The sequence below is a fragment of the Aythya ferina genome, assembly GCF_964211825.1.
Source record: "Aythya ferina genome assembly, chromosome: 2".
Taxonomy (NCBI): domain Eukaryota; kingdom Metazoa; phylum Chordata; class Aves; order Anseriformes; family Anatidae; genus Aythya; species Aythya ferina.
The window spans coordinates 115,391,470-115,418,342 of record NC_140297.1 but is presented as its reverse complement, the minus strand read 5'-3'; the positions used below and the strand labels follow the sequence as shown (position 1 = coordinate 115,418,342).

The window sequence follows — 26,873 nt, the reverse complement described above, 5'->3', positions numbered from 1 at the left end:
CTGTTGTGTTTTTTTCCTTCCACTTTTCTTCCCAGTACAGTAAGAATTTGCTAATAATTGCAACAATAACTAAAGAAAAAATGTTTGCACAAGTAGGCAAAAATATGGAGGTGAAATCAACATGTTTCTGCTCATCACAGGTAGGGTAAAATGGAAAATGGAGGCAGTTGATTGCAAACTTTCCATCCAAATCACTGCAATCTCATGCACTGATCCACACAGGATAGTGCTGGAGCTCTGAAATTTGACCATCTCCTTCCTTCTTCCAGGGTAGTAACATCCCTACAGCAACAAGCCATAGAAAATGCTGCTGTCAAAGTGACCAACAAACCATCTAGTCCAAGTCTCCAAGGGAATCCGTAAAAGATGTTTCAGAGTAATCAGCAAATAAACAAATAAATCTCTAAGCAAAATACGATGCATCTAATTGCATTGTACAATAATAACCAAATTATTTTCCTCTGCTAGCTTCAACCAACATAAGAAAACATGCCTAAAACTTGCTAATACAACTAGACGTGAAGCAAGAGCAGAAAGGTTGAGACCATCAGCAATACGAAAATTCAGTACAAAGGGGAAGGGCATGGGAAAATGCTGGGATTTCACTGCACTCTACGGGTCTTTCCTCGTGTTGACCATATGGGCTGGAACGTGATTAACCCCAATAAATTCTGTATGGAACCATGCACAGAGAGCTGCAGCATAACACCAGGTAACTGCAAGGTGCTTCGCTGCAGGTAAGTGCCATCAGCAGTGCTGGTGCTCCCAGGGGAACAGAAGAAGGGCAGAAACATGACCTTGTCCTCACTTCTGCTGGGGCCAGCAAAGCTGAATGGACATAAAGAGCATACTGCATCCTTACAAGAATCATGGAGCTATCACTCTCTTGTAAAATCCTTGGAAGAGATTTTGGCTGAAGTGGTCAGAGTTTCTCCTGAGGCTGCAGTGACCTTCCAACCCCAATACTAAAGGCAGTAAAACAATGGCCTAGCCTTGAATTTCCCTTTTAAGATAGTTGTCAAAAATCTTACTAGAATGGAATAGGATTAAAAAGGGTGGGTGCAGAATTTTCTTTCTGTTGTTCATCAGTGTTTACACCGCACCACTTCTCTCAACTTTTCTCTACCTTTTTGTATCTTTTCTGTGCATTCTATTTTTCTATTTTTTTTCTATTTTTCTATTGTGTATTTTTTTCTTAATGTTCATCTTTCTGTGTGGTATAACCAATTAAAATGCATTTCATTCAGAAGTACCCCTTTTCTTTAATTAGCTCGGTTACCTTCCCCGGACCTTTCATCTGTCTTGACCTTTTGGAGATGAAGCAAATGCACTAAGCATGTTATTAAAGGCAAGGACATATCATTTAATTAATGAGAAGAATAAGTTTTCAATATCATTCTCTATACTTTTCCCAATGATGATTTTCATTGCCCCTGCTATGCTTATTGAAGATATTCGCTTATTGATTTGTTTGAAATTATTCCTAAATATTTCCCTTGAGATGTTATGGTAAATCTATACAGTTTAAATGTGATTGAAAAGCTTGAAATCTTCCACTCCTTTCAAAAAGCTAGTGTTACAATGGCATAAAATGTAAATTATCTGGCAATGGTCTGCAGGGAGTTCTGCCTGCCATGATTTCTCCTTTTGTCCTTTGTTATGATATTTCTATTTTCCTTCCCAATCCTTCCTTGACTTGCTTAACCTAATTAATTTGCATCTCTGTCCAGTGTTGAAACCTCTTTATTTGTCTGGGTTTTATCTGTATACTTCATATATATCCATATGTGTGTGTATGCACATTGGACTGCATTTGTATAGTTCTTGCTCTCTTCCTATGGTTTCACAACTTTTCACCAGCTTTAGGTTGTCATCACTGCCAAAGTAAAGTCACTATCAGACTATTTTCATTTCAGAAAGAAACCAGAAGAAAATTTTAATTTGAAAATGATTTTTAAAAGACTTCCAAATATGATGGGTAAGAGGAATGTAACGGACCCTTCCAAAATCTAAACTAGTTACACCAATCAGATAGTTCATATCGACACTTAACAACTCTAATTTCAATGATTTTCTTAATGATTTATTTTTCTGGTGTTGAAATATGTTTCACTGGTCTGTTATTTCTACCAACTATATTCCCCACTTTTTTTTCCTCTTTCTAATAGATTTTTCTAATTATTACAACATCATCACCATATATAGTGGGAAATTATATATTTTCATAATATTTTGGTTATTTCATTCTTGAATTAATTATTAATTCTGGTGATGTACTGCAATTTAGTGTCTCAATTCACCGTCATCTTTTTCTTTATTTCTTTTCTTTGTTTCTGACAATTATTCAGTTTCATCACTGAAGAAATGTAAACCCAGAATAGGTATTTCGTCAGAGAAGATATCAACTGAATAATGAAATTTTGTGAAAACTTTTCATCCTGTTTGATCGTCTTTTCTGTCTGCTGAAACCTTTGGCCATGCCTTAGCTGTTCTTCTCTTGGTGTATCAAATAGTCGTGTAATTACTTACTTGTTATTTATCTATTGGGTCAGGGTAATAACCATTAATTAATTCAAAAGTCTGATTTCTCACGTGCCAAGACAATGCTTCTTTACCCTACAAATAGGTCATGATTTAGTGGTAGCTACTTCAGATCTGAGTCTGCCTTAAACAAAAGTCCTCTACAAAATCAGTTGGTTGTACTGCTAGTGCTATGTATAAGTCTGTAGGCAACTATGAGAGACTTATTAATTTAAAATTTGTATGGTGAGTTACAGCTGTATGTTATTTAAGCACAAGTGATCTCAACTGCTTTTTTTTTTTCTTTTTAATACAGTCAAAATATTATAGTATCCATCCCTTGTTGTATTAAAATCTTTGGGGTGAGAAAATGTACAAAACCTTCAGACACACGGGCCTTGTTAGAATATAAGATATATAACCTCTCGTTTCCTAGAGAAGCCTAATTACAGCTTCTCAAGTCAAAAAGGCTGAATAAGTTTCATCCTAGGCTCAAATAGGTCATTTAATAAAAATTGCCCTTCCGAGTCTACAAAGAATATTTATTCCTAAAAAAAAAAAAAAAAAAAAAAAAAAAAAAAAAAAAAAAAAAAAAAAGTCTTTAAGTCTTTCCTTGAGGTTCAGTCTGCCATAGATCAGATTTATTGTGTAAAATGTTCACTACAGATAGCCCTTAAATTGACAAGCATCCACAAATACAACTAAATGGTTCAAATCCTACAATTCAATTTCAGCAACTAGCTCTAATCCCTGCACATGCAAACAGTAAATGTGAGGTCGTGCAGGTTGCAAAATCATTGAATAAGCAGTTAGAAGCCTGAACAACTACCTTTGCTTAAGGTGATCATCTGTAAGGAAATCCATTGTATCTGGAAGAATGTCCAATGCCATAACTTGTAGCAAGTCTTTCTTGCCTACCTGGATATTTTATGTTCACAAGCAATTAAAGTATACCTCACTAGTGGAAATGTAAGATTGTTTGGATCATCTATTTAAGCAGAACAGAAAGGTAATTTAAGAAAGCTACAGGAATCACATTCACTGATTCCGCAGGGTATGCCAAAAACTCCCATGCACCAGCAAATATCATCTCCTCATGAGTTTTTAAAGCCAGAGAGACTTCTGGCAGATCAAAAATAACATATACATGAGCAAAACACCTTTTACATCCTGTAAAACTCTACTCATTTTGGGTGCTGTGTTGACCAGGGTCACTTCCTCAACAAAGGAAAAAAGGATTCCTGTGATGCTCTGCAGTGCATGGGAGGCTGCAGAATCTGGTAGGATCCGCCTGGAGATTCATGTTTTCTGGCACGCAATCTCGTGATCTTTCTCCAAATTTAACTCATTTACATCTCTCTTCAATATCTGCCCTGATTGTGTTGTTCCTCTTTTACCAGCAAGCTCTCAACAGCTGTATCATGTGTACTGGGGAAAATCAGGACCCAAATCACTTCCATTAGACCAAGACCAACAGCTGCTAGTTGCCTCCTCCAACAGCAGACCAAACCTCATGGTTTGATTTGAGCCCATTTTAATTTGTTTCCATTGAGTGAAATTAAATTTGAATCATTAACTCTGACATAGCCTTCTTCCAATGTTCATGATAAGCGCTCTCTATATGGAGTCTTTCTGGGTATTTATGTATAGTCTCTCCAGATTGCATCTCCTCTCTCTCTGGAGCATTGAACAAGGACAATGCTGAACACCCCAGAAGTTAGGGAAAGAAACAAACTATCAGCATTAAAAGATCAGATGACACACCATTATGTTGTACCTATGCATATCAGCCCATTTGAGCAGTAGCCTGCTGAAAAGTGTCTTCTTACCACTCACTGATCACACAGCCATGCAGCTACAGAAACAATACTTGCTACCTTTGAAGACAGTCACCATGCAAGTGTCTGAAACAGTCTCTACCACGTTGCATAGAGGCTGAATCCAGTGCAGCTTCCCTAGCAAGAGGCTACTGAAGTACAGAAAAGATGCAAGTCCATTGTCACCTCAGTCTTCTCAGCAAGGTTCCACAGCAGCATGAATATTAAACTAGAAGCGTTTATTCTGGATCACTCGGGAGACTTGGAATCATAAAATCATAGAATATTTCTAGTTGGAAGGGACCCTTAAGGATCATTGAGTCTAACTCCTTGGGTTTTCACGCTACAACCCTGGCCATTAGCAGGTGATAGCACTGAATCTGTTGTCCTCTCCCTCACTGTATGCATTACTGTACAGGGTGGATATATCAGTAGCAGTTTTTGTTTTGGTATTTACTAGCGTTACAGAAGAAGCACTTCAAAATAATCCCTTTTTAAAAATTTGCTCTCTTTTGCTCACGTTTCTTTGGAAAATTCTTGCTCAACATTGTTACCATGAAATCTCAAATCCTCCTCTCTGTCACACAAAAACACGTGTGTGGAGATAGCATCTTACATATGGCCACTAACATTTTTTTCAGTTTCAGGACGGAGTTATTCTCCTTATTCAGGAACACTGAGCTGAATGCCTACATTAAGAGTTGCCAACTAAACCGGTTTTGTTCCATCTGCTATGACCATTTTCCAGCACTATCTGTCTGATTCACCAGCCTCCTTCCCCACGGAGTCCATTGGGAGATCTGAAAACAGCAGGACAGAGGCTGCGGGTAACCGGGGAAGGCGAAGCTCTGGAGACCTGAACTGGGAAAATGCGGCTGGCAGATAAACAGGACGGATACTGCAGGGCTTGAATACAGCTGCTGAGCCTGGAAGGTGCATTTAACACGACTGTAAACTACTGCAGAACCGTACCCTGGGACAAATTACTGCTCACCCTCACATCACCTTTCTGTGGTGCTTGCTCCCATTATGCATTGGCAGTTCAGCAGGCTACAGAACTACCAATATATATTTGAGAAAGCCTTTTATTCATTTTTGATATTGTTGGCTACAAAAGCAGAGAGAAATGCAACGAGACAAAGCTTTGTATTTTCAGATTGCTATAAAATGCCCCCAAATAATGACCATAATTTAAAATGCAAGATAATTTAAAGCACCATATTTTGACATATAGCTATTTTATAGAGTGATCTGTTTCTTATATTTTATTGTTCATAAGCAAAGTAATTTATATAAAATCAAATGAACCATAAACTCATACGCCCATCCACAATTCTTCACCACTAACAGAACAAGAGACGGGCTGGGATACACCCTGTTCCTCAGAACTGACTGGCCTATAATTTGTAAGCCCTAAATCCTGTAATCAGATTGAGTGGTACAGCCCTACATGCGTAGAGAGCCTCCCTGTTCTGCTCGCGGCTATCCGAGAGGTACCAGATCCTGCTGGGGGATCTGAAGATTGAACTAAACTGAACAAAATTTGTTTTCTGAATGGAAGTCCATTCTATGCTTATAGTTGGAAAATATAAAAGAAGGCATGGGAAAAATCATACATTAGGCTTGGGATTTCATTAAGGTCTGCGGAGTTGTTCCAAATTAAAAACGACATAAAAGCAATCTAAGCACGGCATTTGAAGTTATATTCTGCTAGTTTGCTCATTGCACATTCTTTATCAGAGCCATATCTCACAATCAGTTTAGTCCTTCTTTTTTAAAGAAAAGTTCTGCCTAGCACCTGCCGATACAGCTTGGGCCATTATTTTGTAACTTATGTTTAAGTCAAGCTTGATTTTAGGAGCCATATTGATATCCATTGAAGACATAAAGCAAGAGAAAAAAGCAGTGGTGAGAATAAATTTGTTTTCCAGTTGGCAATCAAAAAATAATTCCAGTTAAAGAACTATGCAGAAAATACACACACAAAAAAATCCACCATAAAAATCGTCTATACAGTTTGAAAAGATACTATGCTGGTAATATTAGCTCCACACCTCCTCATGGGTTGTGGGTACCAACCAGCAAAACTCGATAGCAATTGCTGTCAGCCATTTGGCATATTTGTTGGCTTAGCACGTTTATACAGCGTGTCTAGGCTAGGCATCAGCTCACGATTCGCATACAGCAGAGCTTGGGCATAATGAAAGAAAACGCGCGGCAGTAACAGTAGAGATCTGAAAAGTTGCAGAAGTGAGATGTTCACCGAGTTGCACATACAAATAGCGTGCTGTGTGCTGTCCCACTCTGGACCTAAAATGGCTGTTTTGCAGGGGATGTTGTTGCTTGGTGACCAACAGTGCATCTCCTAGGCCACAGAGGGATGTGAACATTCAGGAATTGATTTGTTCCTGTTGCTCTTGAGGAGACCATACCCAAAAATAGATTAAGCCGGCACATAATCATCTATGCACTCTCCTTGCTGGCATGCTTAAACTTCATATTTAAGGCAGGCCTTTGATTTTGACTTACTTACCATCCGGGCAAGGAAAAAGCAGAACAAAACCTAGCATGCTACTGTCCACAGAACAGGAAAGTAGACCAAGCCTCAGCTAGTGTGAGGCTGCAAGATACCCTTGCTTCAATTAAGTCTGTGTTGTACATCTAGCCTGTTCCGGTGCAACCTCCCAGTTGCTATCAGGCTCTCTTCCTTTCATTAGAATCAAGTAGTTAATTAGCCCCAGCCTGTCCTCTCTCCTTCTCTCTTTCCCTTTAACGCAGCAGTAATGATGTCTAATTACCAGCAGCAGTGGATTACAGCACCATCAGGAGCAAATCTCTCTGGCTGACAGCAAAGCTGAGCAGCAAATCTTAAAGCTTCAAGGAGAGAATAATTCCTACCAAAGTATTTGAATATTATTTGCTTGTTTTTGACCAGCTTGTGACTTTAGAGTCCAACTTGTAATTTCATCCATCCTGTTATTGCAGAGGGAGCGCTCATGCTGCCAGCAGTGATTAATTTTAAATTGAAATTACTTTTACCTCTATGGTGAGATCAAGTGATGCACAGAAGAGGGAGAGGACAAGGGAGGGAATCACAGTTTGGGGACCTGTTACCAGTTGCGTCTCTCTCCAGACAAGCTCAACTGTACGTGATAACAGCAAGAAAAAAAATAACAGACCCGGTACGTGGGGATGTCTCTAAATGATCATAAATTAATAAACTCTTAACTAATTAGTAAGAGTCAAAGAAATGAGAGAACGGGCTTTAAAGGCTTACCAACAGTTGCTGTCCTGTGAAAAGCCAGTGTTTCCCCCAGTAACACCATTTCAGGCTGGGTGAAATCCTGCCCCTGCCTAAGTCAATAGGAGCTTTGCCACTGGGAGAGGGGCTGCACCCCTGCTCCATACCATGGGGCATTTCAGAGCACCCAGCACCTGGCACACATTGCCCCTGCCCTAGCAGCAGTTCACACGTGTAATTGCCACGCTACAGATCAACAGAAATACCTCCTCTGCCTTTTTGGATAGCAACACCAGCTTCATGTTTCCAGGAGGGCATTTGTTTCTCAGAGCTACCTGCGGTGTAAGAGTGCTGAGTACAGCCTCTTCTCATTTCTGCTGGACAAAGGATCTGTGCTGGACAGCAGAAGGAAAGAGGGAGTTTTTTCCTAAATACAAGACCATTCCCATAACGAGTTTTATGTCCTTGTTCAACTAATGTGCTTGTATTCTGAAAATGCTTACAAATATTTCATGCTAACTTTCCTTCCTTGTATTTACGATGATGCCTGCTTGGTTGCTTTAAATATCTAAGACAATTATTTCTATACAAATACGAATACATATATGCATTTATAGGGACATTCACTAATATTCACAGTTGAGGGTATGATCCTCCAAATGAACAAAGGTAGGACCAGCAAGGCACTCAACCTCTCACTGAAATCTCCAATGGAATAATGGGAAAAGAAAAAGAAAAAGAAAAAAAAAAAAAAAGAAAAAAAAAAAAAAGACCTGAAAATAAAATTTAAAAAGGAATTCAAGGAGGTACTCCAAGCTCTCATGGCCAGGCAAAGGTGGGAGAAAATAAATAGGTTGATCATCAGTGAGTCTTGTGTCTCAGAGACCCAGAAGAGCCCTTAATTTTTAAATTCTTCCTCATAAAAGTAACGATAGCCTTTTTATTTAGCAGGGTAGTCAGCATAATTTCACTCATAAAAACACTGAATTTGCTTACAGTTTTGAACTTGCAGTGAAAAGAACAGTCTTAGGAATAAAAGGTCTTGCCTGCTGGCTCCTTGCAATTATTATCCCAGGAAGCTGAGGAGATATTAAAAAATTCCAACCTAAATGGAGACTTTTTGTTTTGGACAACTTTTACGTAACTTCCGTTTGTTGTCAAATTGCAAGGAAAAATAAATTTGGTCTAGGGTACCTGCTGGGGTCCGAGATTAACCATCAGTCACCTAACTGTCGGACAGACACCCGCCGAATTACCCGGCTCTATAGGCACACCTAGAACGCCTTGGCGAATCAAAGCCACAGAAGGGGGACAAGCTCCCTCCAGCGCTTCCCCTTCGCTCTCGGTCTTCATATTCATAACCTCCTCCAAAGGGATCCCCCACCTCAGCCTACCCATGGCCAGGAGGCGATGGTGGCAAGGGGCCCCATCTCACCAGGCCCAGGGAATGCCCAGCTCGGTGCCCTGGGCGAAGCAGGCAGCAGCAGATTTTCCCAGCAGCCTACGTCACGGCCAGGCCCAGAACGCTTTCCCGAGCAGCCCCCTTCGCTGCGCCACCCACCAGCCTCCCCGGCGGGTCAGGATAAGCTGCCACTGCAAATAAAAAAGAGAGCGGTGCTCACCCGAGCCCAGCGCCCAAGCCGGAATATTTTTAATTGCTGGGTTTCCTTTCTCAGCTGCTCCCCCCCTCACCCCCCCACCGCCCCAGACACAGACAAAAGAAGCTTAGCTTGCGTGACCCGGAGCACAAGAAGTAAGAATAACGAGTTCAATAGGCAAAACCTACTTGGAGCCAACAGTTCCCATCTTCTCACATAGGAGAATCTGTAGCCTCTGCCACCGCCGAGCATAATAACCCTGCCGCTGTCAGACCCGCGCCGGGCTCCGCAGCTCCGGAGCCTGCCGGGGGATGCCACGCTACCGTATGGCATCGGTGGAGTTTGGGCTTTATGGCTGCGAGACTCGCGCAATCCCAGGAAGAGTAACAAAATAGAGCGTGCGGTCATGTGCGAGCCCATCTCCCTTTGTTGAGCATCCTCTCCCCGCCGCCGCCAGCATCCGAGCCGCGCTCCGGAGCCAGCGAGGCGCGTTCCCCCCTGCTCGGCGTCTCGAGGGCTGCGGTCTAACAATAAATAAATTATATATATATATATATATATATATAAAGGGAAGGAAAAAAAAAAAAAAAAAAAAAAAGCAGGCGAAAGCCCCGCTCTCCCGGGGAAACCCCCCCGGAGCAGGCAGAGGGGCTTTGTGCCAGCTGCCTGCCCCGCACAATGGCCGGGGCCGGCGGCGGGACAAAAGCCGGGGCCGGGCCCGCAGCCCCGACCCGCACGGCCACCGGGGGCACCGGGACACCAGCGGGGACACCAGCGGGGACACCACCGGGCACCGGCGGCGGCGAGCCGGCGGGATGTGTTTGGTGCGCGCTCGCTTTAAATAAAAGGACCACAAAGAGCTCGGCGGTGTCTAATGTGACAGGCAAACGCAACATGGTGATGATGACTTGGGGGAAGAGGGAGGAAGGAGCCAACTGTGGCTGCGGCTCCCCCTTTGCCTCTCGCTCCCGGAGCGGGCTGCAGCGGCCGACATAGAACAAGGAAGACAATTCTCTACTAACCGTGGTTTTGACTGGCACGTACAGCACTTGCTTCCCTCCTCCAGCACCACCACTGACCTCGTCCGAGTTGCCGAGCTGGAAGCCTTTAGATTTGACCCAGAATTTGAATTTGGCGTTATCCGTCGAGCTCGACTCGGAGCCGTTCAGGAGCTGGACGATCCGCTCGTATTTTTTACGGGTCACCGTCTTGGTTTTCCCCGAGTCCCCGTAAGTCCTGAGGCACCAGTCCTGAAACTGCCGGTACATGTCCCGCTCGCCGCTCTCCATCGTCTCCCGGTGCCCGCGCGCGCCCCCGCGCACCCCCGCGGACACGCGCGCCCCCCGCGGGCCGGGCCCGGCCGCGCTCGGCACCTGTGTGCGCCCCGCAGCGCGCAGCCCCCGCCGGGGGAGGGACGGCACCGAGGTCCCGGCGCAGGCAGGCAGAGCCCGGCTGCTTTTCTTTTTTTTCTTTTTTTTTTTTTTTTTGTGTGTGTGTGTGTGTGGTGGGGCTGCTCCGGGCGGGGGAGAGCCGGGGGGGCCGGGAGGGGGGTGGGGGGCAGCGGTCGGTTCGGTGGAGTGGCGAGGTTCTCCTCTTTTTTTTGTGTTTTTTGATTTTTTTTTTATTATAATTGTTATTATTGGACTGAAGCGGGGCTGGCTGGTGGAGGCTCCTCTTCTCCTTCCTCCCCCGGTACGTGCTCAGTCCCTTCAATAATCGCGCGAGGCAGGACTATCCCGCTGGCTCCGGCAGCCTCTCCTCGCCCGGAGAGGGTTCGGGCGGATAAATAATTAAAATCCCGTCCCTCGGCTCAGCGAGGAGAAAAGGAAATATTGACTCGGGTCCTTCTTCTTCTCCACGCATCAGCTGCGCCCGGATTCACCCTGGATAGCGCAGGTGAAGGGGAAAAAATAAAATATATATATATATATATAAAAAAAAATAGCAAGAAGAAAAAAAAAAAAAAAAAATCCCACCCTCCTCCTCCAGCCCGGCAGCCTTCTGGAAGGCTTTCTGTCTCTGTCCTGGCGGGCTGTGCCTCTCCCTAAAGCAGCCCCGCCGCGCAGGATGGAGGCAGCACTGAAGGGCAAGCTGCTCTCCTCGCTCCCCCTTTATTCCAGGGCTGGGCAAAACCGCCTTACATCTCCCTGCTCCGGGCATGAAGGTGCTGGAAAGAAAGAAAGTTCTTACCTGCTATTTTTCTAAGCCTAATACATCCGATCCACGTTTTAAGTGCATATATTTCTATTTTTAATATTTTTTTTTTGTAATTTTTTTTTGTAACGGTCTGTGAGCATCTCACTTCCTCCTGTTCAGTCCCATTGAATTTTCGATGCCTTTTTAGGAATTTTCCTCAATTTATTTACTCTGCCATCCCAGCAGATGGAGGAGGAAAAAAAAAAAAAAAAAAAAAAAAAGGAAAAAACAAACAGCCAGATATCTAGGAGACAGGCTCGGGTGTCGGACCGGAGGAGAGCGAGCTCAGTCCCAGGAGGATGCTGAAGGCAAGGAGGCGGCTCTCGGGTGCTGTGCCAGGGCAGTGATGGTGCTCCCATGCAGGACTCCTCGGCTGCGGGGGATCCTCTGCTCTCCGTGCTCAGCCGGCTGCGAGGCTTCCAAGTAAGTTTGCGTGCGGATGCAGAGCAGACCCCCTTTTTTATTATTATTATTATAAAGGAGGGGGACGAAGAAAAAAAAAAATCTTGATTTTTTTTTTTTTTTTCCCGTTTTGCCACAGTTTCAGCTCATGCCGGGCAGGACATCCCCTGCGCTTCCTCTCCGCGTCGCCTCTCCGCGGCCGCGCCCGCCCGAGCCTCCCGCATCCAGGGCCGGGCCGGGCCGGGCTGAACCGAGCCGGGCCGGGCCGAGCAGGGCTGAGCCGAGCCGGGCCGGGCTAATCCGGGCTGCTCCGAGCCGGGCTGCTCCGAGCCGCGCTGCTCCCAGCCGGGCCGGTGCTTCCTCCCCTCCCCTCCCCGCTCCGCTCCGCGGCGGCGCCGCACCGGGCCGTGCCCCGCGGGGCTCCGCGCCCCCCCGCGCCCCCCCCCGGACCCCCCCCTCGCCCTGATTGGCCGCCGGGACAAAAGTTTCGGTGGCGACGGCGGCGGCGGGCGGCGGGCGGCGCTGTCCCGGGCCGGGATGGAGACGGGAGACCCCCCCCCAGCCAGGGGGGGATGGGGAAAGGGGGGGGGGTGTGGAAGAGGGGGGAGCGTTTCCATGGCGATGCCGTGTCTCTCTCCCCCCCCCCCCACCCCATCACCGCACCGCCACCCCCTTTCCCCGCGCGCACCCGGCTCAGCTGACACATCATTAGGCTGGGAGCTAATTAGCGCTTATTGGAGCACGGAGCGCGCGCGGCGCCGCGGCGGGGGGCTTGAGGCTTCCGCGACCCCGGCGGGAGACCCCCCCCCAACCCCCGTAACCCCCCTTCCGCACCGCCGCGGGGCGTGGGGGACGAGGAGGAGGAGGAAGAAGAGGAGGAGGAGGAGGAGGCACCGCGCTCTTCGCGTCCGGGCATCCCCGCGGGGGCGTCCCCGGGTCCCCTCCCCCGGGTCCCCACCCCCGGTACCCGCCCGCAGCGCCCCCCTCTCGCCCCGGTGGTTCCCGTGCAGGTGCACGGCGGTGCCCCCCCCATCACCACCACCACCACCAAAGCCCCCGGGACCGGCCCCGGGGGGGGGCCGAGGCTTTGTGTGGCCGGGAAATGAGCGCGGCGGCCCCGATCCGGCGCTGGAGGAGCCGGGGGCGCTCACAAAGGATGCGCTGTGCAGGGAGGGGTGGGGGGAGCCCACCCCCGGCCCCCCGCCCGCCCAGGAGGTTCTGTGGGGTGTGTGGGGGGGGTTATTTCAGGGTGCTGTTATATTTGGGAAGGGGTCGGGGCATGGAGAAGGCTGCTCTGCTGAAAGGGGCTGGCGTGTAATGGTGCTCATCCCAGCCACCCGGGGGGCTCCCGGCAACTTCCATGCCGGCAGAGCCGGAATCCAAAGCCAGTCACAAACCGAGGGGGGAAGGAGGGAGCCACACACCCTGAGCGGTGATACACAGGGTTATAGCACGCATGGGCTGCTGGAAACAGGCAGGAGCACTCTGGCACATCAGAAAATAATTCCATGCCCAGGAGCGCTGCTCTGGATCACATAAAGAGCCTCATCCCCTTCCCAGCAGACACAAATTCCTAAATTCAGTCGAGTTGGGACCATGCCTTAATAAAACCAGGAACCCTCGTTATTTTTTTTTTTGAAACTGGTAAATGGTAGGAGTGGGAACACATAAAAGCAGATGAAAAGCAAGTGTGGAGTGGAGTGGGGATGGAGAGTCAAAACTAGCATAATACTCATCTGGGTTTGTTTCTTTGTTTTACTGTTTGTGGGTTTGATTCACGGTGAAAGGTGCAGATGTTTTATGAGTGGTTCCATCAATTAATTGGGCAGAAGTCCCAGGAGCATCCTGGAACTCCACTGTCCCCAATAATGCACCAGCACAGGACTCAAAAATGATGCCTATCATAAAAAAATGGTGATCTGAATGAAGTCAAGTGTGTGGTATATGACTTTGCTCTCATCCAAACATACTTTGTAGAAAATATTTACATAGCGTCCATAACCTTATGCAGAAGGCCAACTGCGTCCTGGGCTGCACCAACAGAGGAGTGGCCAGCAGGGGAGGGAGGTGATTGTGCCCCTCTGCTCTGCCCTTGTGAGGTCCCACCTGGGGTGCTGCGTCCAGGTCTGGGGCCTCCAGCACAAGGAGGATGTGGGGCTGTTAGAGTGGGTCCAGAGGAGGGCCTGAAAAATGCTCAGAGGGCTAGAGCACCTCTCCTATGGAGAAAGGCTGAGAGAGCTGGGGGTGTTCAGCCTGGAGAAGAGAAGGCTCTGGGGAGACCTTATAGCAGCCTTCCAGTACTAAAAGGTGGCTTATAAAAAAGATGGAAAACAACTCTTTAGATGGGCAGATAGTGATAGGACACAGGGGGGTGGCTGTAAACAAAAAGAGGGGAGATTTAGATTAGATATGAGGAAGAAATTCTTCACTCAGAGGGCAGTGAGGCACTGGTACAGGCTGCCCAGAGAAGCTGTGGATGCCCCATCCCTGGAGGTGCTCAAGGCCAGGCTGGATGGGGCTTTGGGCAACCTGGTCTGGTGGGAGGTGTCCCTGCCTATGGCAGGGGGTTGGAATTTGGGGATCTTCAAAGTCCCGTCTGACCCAAACCATTCTGTGACTCTATGAACCTATAGGCATTATGTAGGACCCTAAATATACAGTAATTTCAGCAGAATATATTTGGTGAATTTATAATAGAGAATCTTTTATCTCTAATTTTTAAATCATCCAAGAATCTGAAATTGGAAATAAAAGCTTAAACAAGAAAAAATTACATGGGGTTAGGTTCACCTTTCTTTTTCTTTATCAAAACTCTGACAGGGTTTAATAGTACAGATGGGACTCTGCTGGCAATGAGTGAATGAAAGGAGCTGACATAGATTCTCCTTCTGTCAAGACTTCTAGCGACACCCCATTATCAATCAGCTGAACTTCAGGGAATCCCCTGAGCATCCTTGGGGAATGGGGCCATGTTGGTCCTTCGAAGCCATGGACTGAGGCTCTTTTGCCATGTTCTGCAGAACTCTCTTCCCTTTTCCAGAAAAGGAAAGCTTCTGTCCTCTGGTTTGGAGACAGCCTTAGCACAGCAAATCAGTGCACTGCTGTATTGTTTGCTCTGCCGCCAGCCTGAAACAATACAACACCAACAGATGTGTGAACTTTTCCATTCATTGTAATGAAGTGTTAGTTGCAAAACAGAGTTTTGGTGGTTTAAATTGCCTCGTATGCATCAGACTGTGAAAGAGGTTTAAAATAAATCATGAATAAGTTATAAATATTGTATTTTTGGAATTATCAGCTCTAACAAGTCCACTGGCAATAGAAAGTGAAGACTTAGGCAGAATGAGGCCTGATGTCTCTCATTAAACTTACCACCAGTGTTTCAAGATGAAATTATAGCATTGTGGTGACGTAGCTCTGATTCCATAGAAAAGGCTGAGAAGACATTTTCAAATTTTTAAAACTTGCTAAAAAAAAAGAAAAAAAAAAAAAAAAAAGAGAGAGAGAGAGACAGAGGGAGAGAAGAGAAGGCTTTTGGTTGAAAAGTATCATCTGCGTTCTGCCAAGGAAGAGTGTTTTGAAACTATTCACCATAATATTCCAGCAGTTTGTGCTTGATGTGGAGTTACTGGATGGTTAAGTGTAGCCTTTGAGGGTAAGAATTTTATTTCTTCTGTGTTTTTTCTTTCTAATTCATGGACATAGAAAACTTATTTTAACACTTCTAGCTTGCCATGTGCATGAGCTCCAGTGAAAAGCCTGCTTTCTGTGCAGGCTGCACATCTTCCTCTTAGAGCTGAGAGACGATATGCTTAGGAATAAAGAAACTGTAACTCCAGATGATTTACCTTTAACTGCATATCTTCTAGTGCCTTTCCTCTCCTCTGGAGGGAATTTCTGTGGAGGTCTATTGTTGCGTCTCTTACAGCCCGGTGATCGCAGTAACAATGAGCTCTGGCAGCCCTAGTTTCTGTGGAGGCAGAAGTCATTGTTCACGCACCGCCTGGGTTTGCCTCTGCTGTCTTGCTTTGCTCTCAGGTGCCTGGCAGCATCCCCTACAGTTAGGCAATCCGGCACCATGGTATATTGGGGGAGGCAGGACTCCGCTGCTGGTAGTGTCCACGAGGAGGAATAGCCACCATTCCACCTGCTGGCATCTCTGGTGTTTGTAATAAATGTAGGTGATCCATGACATTGGCTACAGAGAAGATCAGAAATTAGACGGTTAGATTCTTACTAGTATAAAACCACAAGCAAATGAATGCCTCCGGGCGTTTGACCTATCTATCGGGGGCCCCTATGGTGAAGCCAAGCCTAAACTATTAAAGCCTTATTGTTGAATGTAAATGTATGTATGTGGGTTTATGTATGATCTATGTAAATGTAATGTAAATATGAATGTAAATACTACCCATTCTGTATTGTCTCCAAATCCGTTATATGTCTCTATTTTTTCAATAGGTTTTGTTCAGTTATTCCTGAGTTTGGAAGATAAAGAGTAGGTAGACCAAGACAATGACTCAGAGATGGATTAGAAGAACAAACTGGATTGCTAAGTCTTTGGGGGAAGAAGACTGTATGTTCCTGGGCTTGTATAGAAACCAGGAGACGTGTGCCATAATTCTGGTAAGGATTTTTTCACACAGAGTGATGCTGATGATGCTGATGAGAATAATATTGAGATATATTCTGTATTTGCCTTTTAACAGTCTCATTTGGAGACACTTGGAATCTCTTATGGAAAATACACAAACTCCCTTTCCCTTACTGCAGTTAGAAAAATTCATACTCGACTTCATTCTACAAAGCTACTTTGCTTTAAATAGCAGTTCTGCAAAACATAACTTCACATATACCTTTTACTCTATGCTTTATTACTAGGAATATTTGCATGAAAACAGGGTCTTTGTTTAAAAGTTACTGCTTCTTATTCATCACAGCTCTTTGGGTTGGAAACAATTACAGTACTCTCTACAGAAGACTCCGATCCCTTCAGAGGAGGAAAATACAGGCAGGAATAGACAAACTTTTAAGAACCTAAGCCTTTGTTTTCATGCAAATGTCCTCATTTCCTTAGTAATAAAGGATAAAGGGAGGAAAAGGGAGTAAATATGTGACACATGCTGAAAAAAGAAAAGTGTTTCAAATGTGTTGAGTTTTCTATGTGGGCATCAAATGTTCTTTAACGTTATAATGATGCCTTACGTTCAACTTTTATCCTAAAGGAGAAGGTGTGCTCAGAGAATTGAGAATGTTGTTTTTTTGTGTGTGTGTAGGGTTTTTTATTCTTTCCGTGGGTGATGTATCTTTCTCAGCAAGAGCAATACTGATATAAACCAGCTACTGGTTTACAGCATCACCTAGCACATTGTCTAAACCAAGCTGGAACTAACAATGCAGTGCTGAAAATGCTAGCAGCCTCTCTCTATTAGCATTCTCGACTTTCTTACTGTGGAATAAGATGTGATCACTGGAAATTTTGCCAAAAAGTTTCAGATACGGTTACACAAAGACTGTTTCAGGCACTACTAGGCAAAGCCAGCCATGGGGTGGAGTGTGATTAACCGGCTGGCACTCTGCACCTTACAGCAGGAGGAAACTGTGGAGGAAGGAGAAAGAAGAAGAGAATTACTCAATCTGAAATATCTGGCAGAACACAACATTAATCCATCCCCAGGGTAAAATATCATCCAAATTTCACTTTTGCATCTGATGTGGAAGAGAGTGCGAGCAGCATGGGGTCCTCCCGCCACTTCATGACATTGAAGGGATTGTTAGCTCAAGACCAAAGCAGAGAAATGAGTGTCATTTTTCATTGCAAATATCACTTCCTTCACTAGTTTGTGGTTTTCAGGCCCTTAATCTAATTGGTCTTTCTTCATAGTTGAGATCTGCTCAAAGTGGTCCCAGATTTGTGCTGGTGTAGCCTTAATATAAGGTGCCCGCATTTTTAAACTAAAACACCATGGACAGGGTCACAGAATGGTCCTGAAAAAGTGCCCTTTCAGAAACTGTTGGTTCTGCCAGCTTTTGACTCAGTAATGTGTATATGCCATTTTAAAGTCCTGAATAAAGCTATCATCAACACACTGAATCAATGCTGTCAACACTAACTTTAAGCAAGAGAAGAATATAAATAGTGTGTGCCCTCATGTGACTTTTCCCTGCTCACCAAATGCAGCTCATCTATTGCACACTTCTTATGCTGGTCTCCTTGTTCCTGTTAAAATACTGAATAAATTTCACTCAATATAACCCCATTCCAAACAATAACAACAGAAGATCATTAATTAAAAAAAAAAAAAAAAAAAAAAAAAAGAAAGAAACACAAACAACACAACTGATTAAATAAGAAAGTATTCTCAGAATAACTGGGAATTTGTATATTAAAGTGGGGTGTAAATCTCAATTTACCAAAAATAAAATTGGTCCAGATGCAAGAAGAATTTTTTGTTTGCTTTGGAGGGTTCTCTTGGTTGTTCGCTTGTTGGTTGGCCTGCTGTCTGTGTGTGCTCTGATGGGCTTATCCTGACAAAATCAGCTGTTACAGATGCCATTACACCAACAAACTGTGATTCTGATTGTGATTACTCAGGAAATAGAACAGCCTGGAATAAACTATTGCAGCAAAAGCAGTTTTTCTGGTCACAGACATCATCAGAACTAGAGGTATGGATACACCTAGTACCCCTGAATTGCTATATGATCGTAACTGTTAGCAAAGTTCAGATAATTGCATTGTCTCCTAATACAACATCCTCTAACTGCTCCATAGTTGCACTGCTGGCCTTATTATTTCACTATTGCCTGAGGCACCACCTGCAAGGCATACATGGCCAAAACTTCCCATGTGGCATCAGTTGTAGAGGAGGATGTAGTAAAGGTTACCGCGTCCTGCTGCTGCTCCTTGCACCATTTCAGAGGACCTCTGACCAAGGTAGGTCCCTGTCACCTGTAGGGGAGCAGGACACTGCCACAAATCAAAGGTGGCAGAGAATTTTGATTCATTATTTGTGGAAGATGCCCAGGATAGGGAGTGGGAGGTATTGTTGTATTGTTGTGTCCTGCAGATCTCCCAGTTTAGGAATGCAGTTCTGGAGGAGACCTCCTCTCAGGTTCTATCTATTATAAGTAGTCAAGGAGGGGCTACAAAATTCCTACTTCACATTTTCCCATCACTACAGGACTCTCCCAACACCTTATGTCAGTCTGGAAACCTGCAGAAAGAGACTGAAATCTGCAGTAAATTGCAACAACAGGGAAAATGTTGTGGCTCTCTGATTTCTAACCAGCCATGCCCCACACTAAGCAGTGCAACAAGGAGGCACTAACGGTGAAAGACGACAGCACTCAGGAATGAAACGAGGTATGAGCTGAGGACTGTCCTCTGTGCTCTGTCTCCGGAGTTCTGCCAGAATCACCACATTTATCTATACCAAGACCTTGAGGGATATTGTTGTAAGAAGCAGGTTTATTTAGACCTCGGAATGACGGTGTGTTTCTTTAACCCATACTCATAGTACATAGAACAAAGGCCAAAATCAAAGTCATCTGACAGTGAAGTTTTAGATATGATGGAACCAGGCATCACCATGGGCACTCTGCCCATGCACCTCTTTGATATGGCCCCTCACTTTGAGCTAGTATGTGGAAAGAGAAATAGCAAAAATGCCCATGCTTTTTCAGGAAAGTCTTTTTTTAAGAGCAGTGAGATTTCTTCACTTGCTATCCACTACCATTTATTGACCCTACTCTAAAACATAAGAAATACAAAAGCAGTTTTGCTAAAATGATCCCAATGCCTTATCTTTCAGATGCTAACCCAAGGCAAGTCTCCAAGGTACCTTTGAGGCTTGACCATTGCTGCTAAAGACTGAGTGATTCACCTAAACCAGCATGTTCTCTTGTATAAATTTGATTTCTCTCTCCCCAAAGGAAAGACCATCTGAAAAATAAATAAATAAATAAATAGCTCATTGGATAATGCTTCAAGGCTCTGCAACTGAAAAACTGCCTAGTGCAAAACCTCAATAATGGCAGCAGTACACCTGAAATTTGAAGGATCGCATGAGTATTTGTATTTATCACCACTAACCTATAGAGAACAATGCTGCCTTAGCAAAGTCCACACTCCGTTTAACACAAAACTGAACTTTGCGTTGTTAAGCTCTATATATTTCATGTTTTTCCTATTGAACTTTGCATAATGGTTTTTATGGAAGAAAGTAAAACCAGAGCTCTTTGTACTTCACACAACCATTTTTTAAACTGGAGGTGTACTTTGTTTTCTGAAATTGATACCCCCTTTCAAACAAATATGCAATAAGAAACGTGTTCATGTGTGAAAAAGCCATATGCAGTGTTGAAATTCTGGCCAACTTGTTATACAGATATTACATGCTGGAGAAATGATGACTCAGTGGGGGAATTTTACTCATCGTTTCATACACTAAACTCCAGAAGCAAAATCTTGCCTTCACTGCTCTTGGTCATGCCAGATATCAGAGAGAGGTAGAGATGTGCATGGACATACACGGGAGAGCTCAGAAAGCCATTCTAATGGTTTTACTAGGTTGTTTTGTTTGTTTGTTTTGTTTTGTTTTGGGGTGGAGGGCAGGAAACACATTAAAATTGCATTTAATTTTTCTGTAAGATCAAGTACTGCCATGGTGTTCCCAGTCCCTGATGAGAAGGAAAATGCCATTTTGGCCTTTGCCTCCAAACTTGCGGGAAGTCTGGTTCTGTGACCACCCACTCTGTCGTTGTACATAACATAGGCAGAAAGAAACCTGCTGTCAAATTACTGACTTTCTACTTTTCATATTCATTTTGTTAACCAATCAGCAAGATGTAACAGATAAAGAACACATGCTAGAGCCAAAATTTGTCCATCATACAGTTAGCTCATGCAGGCTGGCCCATTTGTTCATCCTGCTCTTTTCTATCATCTTTATTACCTTGATAGTATATCACTTGCTACAGGCCTCTGAGAATGCATGCAAATACTATTGCACCAGTGGATGCAATAACCATAGAAAACAAGGAGATGGTTTACAGACATACTGCAGGAAATAATCATGGTGTGCTGAAGACAAACTGTATCACTTCTTTTCTGCTCTCAAATCCATCCCAAAGCAAAGATCCAACATTAAGTGTCCCCTCCTCAGGCCACTTTAAAAAGTGAGCTTGAAATACATCCTAAAGGATAACTACAGGGAAAAGGCCTTTACAGATATCCTTCTGTCTGTATTTCTCTGCTATTGCTGGGTGTCCTGGCTATGGTGGGTACCATTCCCCCCCCCCCCAAAAAAAAAAAAAAAAAAAAAAAAAAAAAAACAGAAGGGGACACATCCAAGGAAGCTACCTGGGGCCTTGTAGAAAAATCCAGATACCTTAATTCTGGCCAGAAAAACAAGCAACGATTGCAAGATCTTGGAGCACACATAAAATAAAATCTGTTTATTAGGGGGTTTGCTGCATTTTGTTCTCCCTCTCTTAGGCACAATTTAGAGAGAAATAGAGTAGGCACAATTCTAGAGAAGTAGCTGACGTGTTCTTCTTCAAATAAATCCAGTTCTCTGCTGCACACCACTCCTGCCAGATCCACCCCCTTTCAGACTGAACACAGCTACGCTCAGGATCTCCAGGCTCATTTCAGGGCTTAGTATATGTATTTATGGTATTGGGATTTTGTCTGTACATATAAAAGCTCTCTAAGTATATATAGAGAGATTTTAAAAATAATAATAAATAATCTGATAAACCTCAATGCAAGGATATGAGTCACAGGGTGAGTGCCCCATATGCACTGAAGCATACCTCTGGGTAAAGTCATGTTGCCCCTGTACTTGCAGAGGAGCAGCTGTGACTGAAGCAGTGCTCAGTTCTGGTGCCCACCATCAGGGACTGGTGGGGAACAGAGAGAGGTTCACAGGAGGGCTACAAGAGGGGAAGGGAGGTATTTCAATGGGAGACTTGAGTAGATCGATCTATTCAGCTTAACACAGACAAGGTTAAGGGGAGAGTTGGTTATAGCTTATAAATTTCCACTCTCCCTGTAGTCATGGAGTAGAGGACTAAGAATTTAATAATATATGTCATTTCAGTCAAGTGGAAAACTGTCTGACAAGAACCAGTGAAATCTGAAACTAGGCATTTTACCATGGAAGGTAATTAATTATTAGAACAATTTACCGAGGACTGTAATGGATTCCCCATGCCTAGACATTTGAAGTTGAAATTAATTGATTTTCTCAGAGAAATTCTCCACTTCGTACAGGAGTTAATTCAAGAATGTCCTGTAACCTGTGTAATACAGAAGACAAAAAAAAAAAAAAAAAAAGGTAGATGATAACAAATAGTCTTTCTAGCTTTGTGATCTATGAATTTGCACCAAGTATCTAATGCATAGCTGCCTATGTCTTATATTCTCTTAGTATACCTAGTAAGTATGATTCAAATATTTTGCCTTTATTTATATTTGCTTGGGAAATGTACACTGAAGGACTATAACACAAACTACATGTTTACTGTCTAGGATATTTTGTCTGGCATAGATGTTATGGCATTATCTAGCATCTTGTGTCTGGCACAAATGTTATGGCATTATCTAGCCTGTATACCTCTAGCCCAGAGCACGACACTTCTCTCCACAGTTGGTTCACTACACGAGGAGCTGATGCCCAACTGATCCCTTCTAACAGATGTGTGGCTACAGTCCACCATGGGAAAACGAGGGGAAGCTGGATGCCCCACTCCACATCTATCTCAGTTGAATTTGAACCCAATTTTTATGTTTATTTTTTGTTTGTTTGTTTTGTTTTGTTTTAAAGGAGGTTTTGCCACTGCTGAAGCCACCAACCACCTTGACTTGGATTTCAATGAATTCCACTGGATGAGCCAAAACGATGCGGCATTTGCCATAATGAATATACTCAGGAGTTCAATTAATAACTCACTATGGATTTTGTTGTGCAAAACTAAATGTTAAATAAGATGCCAGTGGACCTGTCTGACCAGGACTTCTCTATTCCTGATCACCTCTCACTTAGGTGTATGAAATAAGAAGTGAGGTCTTCCCAGCCACTGCATTGAACAAGACTGCCCAAACCCAGCAGCGTGTTTGTCTTGGAGCAATGCAGGGCTCAATACAAATGTTACTTGACCTAGAAAATGAGAGTTCACAAGGAAAAGGAGAAGCCTTTCAATATTTTGATGGTAAGTCATGTAGACCAACTTGATGGAGAACTGTAAATAAACATTGCTTAAAAACATAGCTTGAGACAGTTATGTACAGCTCATGTGAAGCCATTACAACACACATAGCTATATAAAAGAGTAGGGGAGTAATGTCTTTTATTACAGCTGGAAAAATGAATACAGTTGTTCTAATCAAAGAGGTTAATTACTTTTTCCTGCAAACTTTGTCTCATGTCTTTGAACTACTGTGGCTACAATGCTGCTGCTCTTTCTGCATACACAGTGTTGGTGACAGAACTGGTCTTACATGCAGCACAATGTACTTGAGCTGAGAAATAAAACAAAAGTAATGATTGTACACAGTTAAACATGCACTCTAAAGCAAAGGTGAGAAAACCAATTGATCTTCTTCCTGTTTGTTCAATGGTGCTTTTTGTTGTTTTTTCAACAAAGTGAAATGACATATTTGCTTTATAAAAATAATGCCCTCTCTCTCCACACTAGGTCCAGAAGTTCAAATGTTGTAGAAGTAGCAGTAAAAAGAGTTAAAGAATCCGCAGGCTGAACTATTCATGCCAGTTACTCATTTCACAGAAGATATCCCTTTATGATTTTTTTTATCCATGATCAGGTTATTATAAGTTGATCTTTCTTCAGAAAGAGATGGCACATGATTATGTGCAGGGAGAGATTTTATCTCATTCTGAAGAAAGATCAATTCATAATCACTTTCTTAACTTCTTATCAAAATATAATGGAGACTTTTTTTAAAAAAAAATTAATCTTTAGTTGTAACCAACCAAGAACAAAGTCAACGGAAAGAGTTCAGACACCAGGTACCATAAGCTTTTTCTGCACAAGTTAGGTGGCAGCAACACTGTAACAGAAAATAAAAATACTTCCCTCTCCTACCTTCCTTTCCGAAGACTGAAACAATCACTCATTTACTAAATGACTTTAATGTAGAGCTACACTTAGACTAACGTGTTGAACACCTGAATGAGATTCGGTGTGCACAGGGTAAGAATGATTCAGATACAGAGAGATCTGCCTAGCGTTTATGTGCATTAACAGCAGAGATTAGTCAGTCAGCTCTGTGCGAGTGTTCATGTGGCAAAATGAGCAATAAATGGCAACACATTGGAAAGCATTAGCGTTTTTTTGGAGGATGAGGTAGAAGGAGGGAAAATTGCTGCTATCTGTGGTATAATTTAACAGGTAACAGCAACTTCGGAAGAATAAAAAAGCAATCAGAGCCTCACCTATTTGAAATAGTGGGTCAATTAGGTGATTACAGAGTGATCCCCGATTAGCACACTGTTGGGACAGTTCCTGCTTTTGACATGACTTCCTGGCTAATGTTGCTCAGGACATACACAATGGCCTAGTATTTTGTCTGTCCAGCTGAATTTTGTTGATAGCAATCACTACCTATATACTCAGAAATTTTGCTAATAGCAAGGAACAACCATCCCTTTGAGAAAGGTGCCCTGTAGGGTGAACTGGAGGTTCAAGATAACCTCACGAAGAACTCTTCTGTTGGTGGAAAAAAGCAACCACTCAGGGCAATACTGGCAGACCACTTCTAGGCTATCATCTGGCATTGCTAACACTAAAGCAGTTACCAATTAACTTTTAAAAACATTTTTCAATATGGTGATTCTGCAATCAAACTCACCAGTGAATAGCTTGCTCCAGTTTTTAATGCAAATCTGCATAAAAACTGCATCTGGATAAACCTGCACTTTAGCTATGGGAGATGTACTGGGTATGAGTGGTTTTCCTGTTTTGAGACCTCCACCTCCACTATGGTACCTACTTTGGGAACTCAGTTGCTGCTAGCACATATCGGTAAAAAATCATTCATTGTCCAGAGAAGTTTCTCGGGGGAATGCTACGCCTGGCTGCCTTACGCAAACTCTGAAAAAGCATTCTGAAATTGCACAGCAACAAAATGTAAAAATCAGCACCGCATTTAGCATGCACCTTGGGTCCACACACACAGGGACAAATCCAGGGGCAGGGCTACCAGGCGGTCCCGAGGCACCAGGACTTCCACAGCTGCCTGCTGCTAGCAGCAGCCTCCAGCCGCAGCAGAGCCCACGGTGGGACAATCGACCCCATATCTTTGTCATGAGGTTATTGATGGGGGATCCATGATGGAGTAATATGGGATGTTTTTTCCAGGTTCCTGAATAAATGACACATTGCCAAAAGTATTTCCACGTGCCTTTCTGAGATCTTGCTGCAAAGGAGGGAGAATTTAACAAGCGTACAGCATAAATTTGTGCCACTCTGTTCCGGGGTTTTGTATTATTGATGTGAGCCTCAGCAAGAGCTGGTTGTAATTAGCCCGACGCTGGGGAGCCACGCGGCCTATTCCTCTCCTGCCATTTCAGAGCTGAACAAGGAGGCGAGGATGTGCCTTTCTGTGCACGGGCAGGGCAGGTAGGCAGGTCGCATGCCACCACACGGGGTCTGCTGGAAAACCCGCTGCATGAGGCTGTTGATCCCCTTCCTGTCGCTGGAGAAATGTTATCACAACATTGCCCAACCTGGAGATTAGGCCCCCTGGAGACCAGGCAAATCTGCAAAGTTACCAAGCAGCGGAGCAGAGCAGAGGTGCGAGAAGAAATGTCTTCTGCAGGTGGCCTTTGCTAGGGCAGCAGTGGGTAGCATCGGGTCACCACACACTTCTCCCTCCCCTTTCCCTTTGTCTTGGCTTGGGTGTCACACTGCCACTTTTTTCAACTTTTTAGTACACTTCTAAATATTTGTTTTGTAAATAGTGACAGACATACACGGTTATATTTATCTGCAGAGGTGACTATTTTAGAAGCCCAACTGAGAAGTGAAAACTTTTGAAAGCTTTAATTTGTCAGTTTCTGTAGATAACCATTACCAAAGAAATTATTTCCTTTAAAGAGTCAGATTTTTCTGTGACATAAATGTTCTCATGTAGTAGGGGATATAGTTTTACAAATCAGACACAAGTAAAAGCATTTTTCATGCTGCTCAAACCAAAATGCATTCACGGATTTCAAGAAGAGAGAAGCCAATTTCTCATCTAATTCATTGTTCTGTGTAATACAGGTCACGTAATTTCATCTGGTTTCTTAGTAACCTGTAATTCTCTAGGCATGTGCCTAGGAAGACTGACATTCTCTGCAAGTTTAAAAAATATATATATTCTTCTGGTCACATGTGAGATGGGGTTTTAAGGAGATGGGCTTAGCCTCTACCTGTACCTAATCAGCTGTCTCCCAGCTGATGAGATAAGGCTAACAAGCAGCTTACTTAAGGGAGGGAGCTGCTCTGGGGTTAAAGAGACTGGGTCATGTTAAGGATAAGGCTCTGTTATGCAAACCTGGGTGATCTGCCTGCTATCTGGTGGTGGTAAAGAGCTGGGAAGAATCAGGTGGTAAGATTTGGCCTACCTGGCTTTGATTTATGCTTCTGACTGGTTCAGTCCCTTTAGGAAGGTTCAGTCCCTTTAGGAAGAGTCTCAGGTAAATGCTGCTAGTGTTCAGTTTGGCTACCTAGCCTTCCAGCCTACTCAAGGGAAACTGAGGGCTGAGAGGAAAACATTCAGCTGATAAAAAGGCTGTTTCATTACAGCAATTGTTACAGATCTCTGTGAGATACTTGATTGTGGTATGTCTATTGTCTTGTAACAGCAATTGATGTGTTTTTTATGCAGTGTTTTATCTATATTTTTATCTCTGAACTATGCTATAACTATAAATTCTTACAAGGAAGATGAAGAGTTTATCACTCTGCATAGGATGGGTAGTGCGTGAAACTACTAGGGAGCATGTCAACCCCTTCTGTACTGATTCTGCTAGTTCAGTATTGAAAGCATCTTTACTATCATGGACTTCAGATCTTGCTGGAGCATGC

The 26,873-nt window shown here is 43.8% G+C and overlaps 2 protein-coding genes across 16 annotated transcripts in view; one reads left to right on the top strand and one right to left on the bottom strand.

Annotated features, from left to right (window-relative positions):
• NOL4 (nucleolar protein 4) overlaps positions 1 to 10,505 on the bottom strand; it is a 193,254-nt gene extending 182,749 nt beyond the window's left edge. For 2 of the 4 annotated variants that reach the window (XM_084510739.1, XM_084510741.1), the window contains exon 1: positions 10,199 to 10,505. In XM_084510739.1, the coding sequence (XP_084366865.1) occupies positions 10,199 to 10,465 (267 nt within the window). In that variant the 5' untranslated portion in view covers positions 10,466 to 10,505. Of the gene's footprint in view, positions 1 to 9,364; positions 9,485 to 10,198 lie in introns of those variants that run through there. The other 2 variants (XM_084510740.1, XM_084510742.1) reach the window with 2 other exon arrangements.
• A 249-nt stretch (positions 10,506 to 10,754) lies between these two features.
• The window catches only part of LOC311432356 (uncharacterized protein), a 28,934-nt gene continuing 12,815 nt past the window's right edge, over positions 10,755 to 26,873 (top strand). For 4 of the 12 annotated variants that reach the window (XR_014689995.1, XR_014689997.1, XR_014689998.1 and 1 more), the window contains exons 1-3: positions 10,755 to 11,795; positions 16,236 to 16,400; positions 22,826 to 22,991. Coding sequence is in view for 2 of the 12 variants with exons in the window: in XM_084510745.1 (XP_084366871.1) it covers positions 16,290 to 16,400; positions 22,826 to 22,991 (277 nt within the window). In the remaining 10 variants the exon portion in view is untranslated. Of the gene's footprint in view, positions 11,796 to 12,843; positions 15,430 to 16,235; positions 16,401 to 18,369; positions 18,444 to 18,549; positions 18,712 to 22,825; positions 22,992 to 25,856; positions 26,483 to 26,873 lie in introns of those variants that run through there. The other 8 variants (XR_014689994.1, XR_014689996.1, XM_084510746.1 and 5 more) reach the window with 6 other exon arrangements.